Genomic DNA, 7036 nt, shown 5'->3' with positions numbered 1-7036 from the left:
AGTGAATGTCGAAATGCAATGAAATTCAAATTACAATGACCTTCAAGTGTGCCTACGTGAAAGCAGTTTTTCTTACGAAATGCGATGAAAATCTGAGAGTGAAATGTCTGCTTTGGTCACTGATTTTACACGAAGAACAGATAAACATTTGCGTGTTGAATGTACACGTAACTAAGCAAACGTGAATTGAGCTGTTTGTTTTCAATTGATATTTTACATTTCTTTTGTATTTTGATCCTGAGTGTAGAATAAACTCTGCGTAGTTCAATATCAATATATTAATATCATTTGTGATAGTCGTAGAAGTTGGTATCTGGCGACGATCTTTACTTTTACTCAGCTGATTAATTACATCAACAATGGTCAAAATTACAATACACCGTGTCTTTTCCTGTCGAACTTTTTGAAAGAGATGCAACTTTTGTTGTTAAAGTTCATGTATACCGACACTTCAAACTCAACGATTAGTGTTTTCATCCTGTTTGTGAGTTCGTAGACGATTTAGGCCTATATTAACCAAAATGTACTCACAGTGCCATTGTTATGTAAATATATCAAACATTACTTACCCAGTAATTATGCATATTGAATGAATAGTTGACATCGATATTTTCGAGAGTAATTCTTGTTGCGGTGTATAAATGTTTTATTATATTTTTACGCCTTCTCAGTAAGTCATAGACGTTCCATTGTCTTTAGTATCCCTGTTTCTCGATATAATTTAATTGTATGTACGACAAGACAACGTCAGATATCAAATTTATATGCAAATAATACACCGGGTAAAACATTCAATTATAGTATTTGTTAAGATTAAATGCCATTGATGAAATTTTTCAAATCTTTCCGTGATTTAAGAATTTGTAAGGAAACTCCAAGCATAGTGCCGCAAATTACGCGTTTCCTATTACTCAAATGGCGATGTAAACTCAAGGTTTGGCTTTGAAGCATTTTATGTTTTATCTAGACAACATGTGTATGTTGTTCACTTTCAGCAAGTATATCTACATGTAGATTACTATCCAAGGAATATGTTGACTCATTCCAGTGGCTAAATACATTCAAATATTATCATTATGTTTAGTCTGGCGTCTGTTATTCCATAACCCATTATACTGAGGTGGTTAACATCATAATCTGGAAAAGAGTAAAATGTTATTCACTCAAAATACAGCGCCCGCGACGGTGGACCATGATAAATGACAATCATGACACTCCATTATGGATTCAGGGTTGCGACACTTTCCATTCTAATGTTTGGAATCAGAAAAAAGAAATTCAGTTTAATGTTCAAATTTGACAGCGCAACGAAATCATCACAATTTTTCCATTGGACCATTAGAACATTTCGTAAACAAGAGGCGCAACGGCTAAATATAGTTCGCCCAAGGGAGGAAATATGTCGATGACTATTTTCTGAGATTTTAAGCTTGGTACTAATTTGTGTAAATACTGGAAAGCTAGTATATATTCTTTTATCAAAATTTCAACGTTATCCTGCCAATCTGAGACTTTGATGGTCGATCATCAGATATTTACCCTCAGAACATATCACTCGGTGGAACGGTACAGACGCATACTAAATGTGAAAGGCTGCGCAATGCAGCACTGGATATCTCTGACATTTGGAATACTTATAATCTGTATACACAGGATTAGCTAATTAGGAAAACTATTGTCGTCGACCTATTCACTGGGGATAAAACAAATCCTAATGGTTAAATAATAAATTCATAATCGCTCTGTTGATGTATTATTAAAGCAGCTTTAGGAGGGTCACGCCATTCCGTAACTGTCGACCTTAATATTTTGGACCATTGCTTTGATTATCTTTATGGAAGAAGTATATATCGCAATATTGTATTTCTAAGGTTAATACTTGGATGGATTTTAACAATCTTCAGCTGAATGACAACAAAAAAGCAGCAAATAAGTCATGGTACCTCCAAGATTGTCCTACAACCCGCTTCCGGCTACTTTGCCTTATCGAAACTCTGAAATAAATTTTACTCTGGAAAATCATTGGTGTCACTCTTAATTCCAACTAAAACATGGGTCTTCATGTACAGAACGTTTTTGAATCAGCTTCTCAAAAATATTAGTTCCACACAGCATTAAGTGTATGACGTGCACTCTACAAGAACTCTTCGCTCCTCCACTGATCCTTCCTTGTCTTCTCAGATTACCACGTGTTAGTACACAAATCTTTGGACAGAGAGATCGTTTAGGTATACAATGGTTACTCAGGTCAGAGTAAACTTCCGGCCAACCTCCGTCATCTTCGGTCCTCCTATTCTTTCGTCGTGCTCTCAAACATATTTCTTCAAACAATGATTTTTCCTCTCCCATTGTTCTTTTGTTTCTCATAGTTGTCTTTCTCCCTTCCTGAGCCTAGAACTCAATGAAGTTAGGCGCATAATAAATCTCCTTCATTATTCGTATATAGACGATGCATAATGTACTACTGATGACATCGGAAAATATCGCATATATTAAACGGCAACAAAATGACGAATATACTGTCTCTTCATACTGTATGAAAAAATATTTTTTTAAACTCACTAGATTTAAGCTATATCGCAATGTCATTAGAACGATTGGAATACAGCTTTTGGAGTGAGATGCAAACCCGATTGTGATATATGTTTTGCACTTCGATTGGCAAATCCACTCACCGCTTGCATGAACAAATTGTAAACTCGCACTTGAAGGGAAAGGATTATAGCAAGTCATGATGGGATTCTTGAAAGAAAACCAAAACAGTGTAAATGATACCGATGCATTGTCGTTTATAGACCAGTGAACGTTTCATATCATTTTGTTTTATCTTAGTTTTTGCTTTCTGTTGATTTTTGTTGTGTTTGCTTGCTTGCTATTTGGAGGGGGTCACTTTTAATGTCATCGACTATTTAATCGACTTAAATGACGTCTATCGAAGTAACCGTATAATAAATGTTCGTTTTCTAGCGCATGTGCAAATAATACCACCTACTTAGGGCCTCAAATCTATGTTTTAAAATTACTGTACTTTGTACCTTGAAAGCAAAAATAGCTGGATATTTAAAAATAGAATTTTCGAGAACATTTTGCAAATTCGTCCTTATTGATCTTTTTCTCTTTTTAGAAGGCAGGGTGGCTTTGACAACAGCTTTGTAAAGCAGCCAGACTCCCCTAGAATAAAGGCAAATGTATTCAGTGTTGGTCAAAAGAGATTTCCAGTTTTACCCAAAGACAAACGACATCAAAAATAAAAGAAACAAACCAGCAACTACATAAATTTTGTAAAGGATGTTGCTTACGTGAAAATTTAACAAGGTTACAAAATGCCATCAACAGTTCAAGGTTAGAACAAGGTTTCCGACGATCATGGGTAGACTCCGATTTGCAACATACGAGACACTATAAGAAACTGTCACATGACCGTTAATGTTTCAGTGGACTTCCGTCCCGAGTCCTAAAATTTTCATTGGATGTCAAGGTCGAAGCATATAATTTGTATTGAAGTTCTATTTTGTTACGTTTTTGGAGCATTCAAGTATAACAATGTTAAAGTCAATATGGATGTTGTCGATATTTGGTCACTACAGCCACTTTACCAAGTTATGAATTACAGTGCAAAGACGAAATAAACTGGCATCAGTTGACACATCTTTGTTAATGATTACAAATAAGTATTGCAGGTTTGTTGTATAGACCAGTTGATATACTACATGCTGACTTGTAATCAACAATTTACGTATTTTGATGTATCTTGGAAAAGAATTAGAGGTGAAAAGAGAGACAATAGTATTCAATGTATTGAAACTGCAAATCACTCTCTGAATATATCTGAAAAACAACATTTAGAGAACATTTTTTTTTTATTTTATGGATGGAATGGGCTGTGGCAGAGGATAACAATGGAGCTACTAAACTACATTCCAATGATTACAGCTACGACAGCATTTACGAAAATAACATTAATGTAACATATCTGAGAAAAACGTATGAGTAAATGGGCATTAAAGAACAACTGTAGGGGCCAACAAGTTGATGCCTTCAAATTCTGTGTAATTTGCAAACTTTCAGCCGTTGAAATTGAACGTCAATAACTACAATCCTTTGTGGTACTCTGATATTTTGTGTTATACTACTTCATTTTCGATTACATACCAAAGAAGAAAAATCCCTGTTTTAGGGAAACAGAATGTATTTGGAACGTGCGCATGCGCTAGTTACAGGACCCGTATCTAAGTAGTTTGTATTGTGCGACACATGTTAAAGAGGTGATTCGGATATAGAGAAGATAGCAGTGACCGACGAAAGGAAGTTCAATATCTCAGACATCCCTATGTTTTAGAGAAAGCCGGGAAGGTAAGAGTTTGATGGTCATATGATACTTATCGTCATCCCTTTAAATAACGGTATCGAATTTTTCATGCTACTAAAGCTACTTCGCTTCAATTCACTTGTGTTTCCGAGAATTTCACGTCAGAATAGATTTCCACTTGTCGCCATGAATACTTTTTGTATATGTTTGCAAATTAAAGGTAAGTGAGACGAAAATTAATATCCTTATGTGTTTCCCTGTGGTAAATGATAGGTAATGTTAACATTTGGTGGCTTGCAGTGACTCAAAATATCGTCACTATTCAGGAGATAAGCACAAATGAACCGTACTTGGGCATTCATCGGTTGTTTCAGAATATCGAATCACTCGAACCTAGTGATTTACGCTACGTTAAATATTTCAGCGAAGTGTCACACATGAATAGTCTTGTTGGTATGTAGACTGGAAGGTCAAGTTGTATATGGATCTCCATAAGTCAGACAGTTGCCGACCAAATGAACCTAGAATGCAGGTGATTGACCTTGATGGCAAAATGGTGACAACGTTCACGTTTAATCATTTCGAGAAACATTTAATTCATTTGTAACCAGTCGTAAACGTAAACATTTAGTGACGATCTTCACATTTTACACAGTCATTGAACTGCATCAACATCGGCAGCAATACAACCAACCGTGACATTTGAGAGTGTTTGGACCCATTAGATTATTCAAACGTTGCGATGTACAGCGCCCCCAAACGATTAAAATTTATCAAATAATACCAAGTGTGAGTTACAAAAATCGCGGAGAATATATTACTTATCCAGTAATTTTGCATATGGCTTAATGATATAATATCGATATTTCTGGAAATGATACTGAATGCTGTGTATTTATATTTTATGTGCTCTATTTCCAACTCAGTTTATCAGAGACCGTTCATTGTCTGTACTTTTTCTCTGATTTTCTTGTCGAAATTAACTATCATATTTCAACGGTAACAAAATGTCAAATGGAGACTAATCGCAAATGCTGTAAGGGGCGAGAATAAAGCAGTGTTACAAGGAAATATAACAACATGAATGACTGGTTAAATTTGTCGATTGATCCCATAATGTGACGATTATTAGGAAAATGTATGCATAATATTAGTATCGCAAGTGTGAGAATCTTATTGTACGAATGGCAATTTTGAAATTGAGACTATTCCTTAACTTAATTTCATAATATTTATTTATCCGGAGTAGTACATGAGACGGTATAGACCACTTTGGAAGTTAGGGGGTCTTTTTGACTTTTTCACATGCTAGGGGGTCTCATTGACCAGCTTCTCCCATTGGTTCATTTAAATGCCGCAAGGGATATTGGGATAGCAATGTGCTTTCCTGATTGGTCAGTTGCTTAATATATGCAAAAATGAGGGTATATAAGTTCTGAGAGGGCCATCTAAGGGCCAGTCTTGCTCTAGAAGTCCCACCCTCAACAACAACAACAACAACTCAACTCTTCATAACCATGGCAACTCCAATACTGTCACCAAGACTACTGGAAGAGGGATGGCGCAAGTGTTATTCAGTGAAGGCAGAACTGCCGTACTACTTCAACGTTAAGACTAACACCAGTGTCTGGACAATGCCCACAGTCTCTGACCAAGATGAGAGGTATGCTGATGTTCCAGGGAGGAAGAGCCCTGACTTGCCAGAGCCTTCTCAGGAAGTGCCCCTGCCTCATAAGACTCCGTCCAGTCAGCCATCAGCAGCTGCTTTGGTCCCTCCACCTTCCAAGCCTGGCACCACCAGTCAAGCAGGTGAGAGACAATTCAGATTTCTTCTGCGTGACACAGAGACGTCAGCTCGGATTGTGAGTGTGCAGATGTTCAAGGGAAATGTGTACGTGGGGATACGTGAATTCTTCAAGAAACCTGACACTGGAGAACTGATACCGACAAAGAAGGGCATCAATTTGAATTTGGATCAGTGGAGTCGATTGAAAAGTATTGTGCAGAGTATCGATGAGGCTGCCAAGACACTGACGTGCAATTGACCTGGTACTCACAGACCCGTCTTTCATCCTTTTTTCAGAGCCTTCCTTCAGCGATATGCCAAATGACTTTGACAGGAAAGTGGCAAGAAGAGTGGCAAAATATGTCTACGCCAAGTTTATCCTGGACCAAGTCAATGCTATCATCAACGAAAACTGTGAGGGGTGCCGAGAAGACTACCCATCTCAAAGAGACCATGAGTGCCTGTACTATGGCGATACCCCTGCAGGTCAACGAGAAGTCATCAGCAAATACTTTACGGATGCTGCCAAACGAATCAACATGCTGGCTGTGCAGAAGTCTATTCTTGCCATGGCTGAACTGTGTTACATCACCCTGGATCATAATACCCCCCTTGGATTACTTGATCATGATGACCTGTTGGAAATGTTGTACTACCGCTGGAGTGAAGACCCTGAAAGATGTTTTGAAGCTCTATCGGACAGTCTGTCTATGTATGGAATGGTCTTGTGCAACGACATGATCACCGCAGTTTGTTCCACAGTTAGTTCTGCAAGCAGTTAATCATTTCAATTTCTTCAATTTATAAATGTGTTTTTTCTTCGGACATTACAAGTTTGCCAAGAACACTGAAAGACACTTACAATAAAAAGTGTTGTGTTTCATGCTTTTTGCCTTGTTAAATTTTGTTAACTTTGAGAAAATAAAATTTACTGTTATTGT

The 7036-nt window shown here is 37.2% G+C and overlaps 1 protein-coding gene across 1 annotated transcript; it reads left to right on the top strand.

The window, feature by feature from the left end:
* The first annotated feature begins 5649 nt into the window (after window positions 1-5649).
* LOC139127293 (activated RNA polymerase II transcriptional coactivator p15-like) lies at window positions 5650-6701 on the top strand. Its single transcript, XM_070693208.1, has one exon. The coding sequence runs from the start codon at window positions 5827-5829 to the stop codon at window positions 6352-6354; it is 528 nt and encodes a 175-aa protein (XP_070549309.1). The 5' UTR covers window positions 5650-5826; the 3' UTR covers window positions 6355-6701.
* The last annotated feature ends 335 nt before the right edge of the window (window positions 6702-7036 follow it).

Source organism: Ptychodera flava, unplaced genomic scaffold (assembly GCF_041260155.1).
Source record: "Ptychodera flava strain L36383 unplaced genomic scaffold, AS_Pfla_20210202 Scaffold_30__1_contigs__length_3116999_pilon, whole genome shotgun sequence".
Lineage (NCBI taxonomy): Eukaryota > Metazoa > Hemichordata > Enteropneusta > Ptychoderidae > Ptychodera > Ptychodera flava.
The sequence above is the reverse complement of the archived record's forward strand: the minus strand, read 5'-3'. Positions and strand labels throughout refer to the sequence as shown.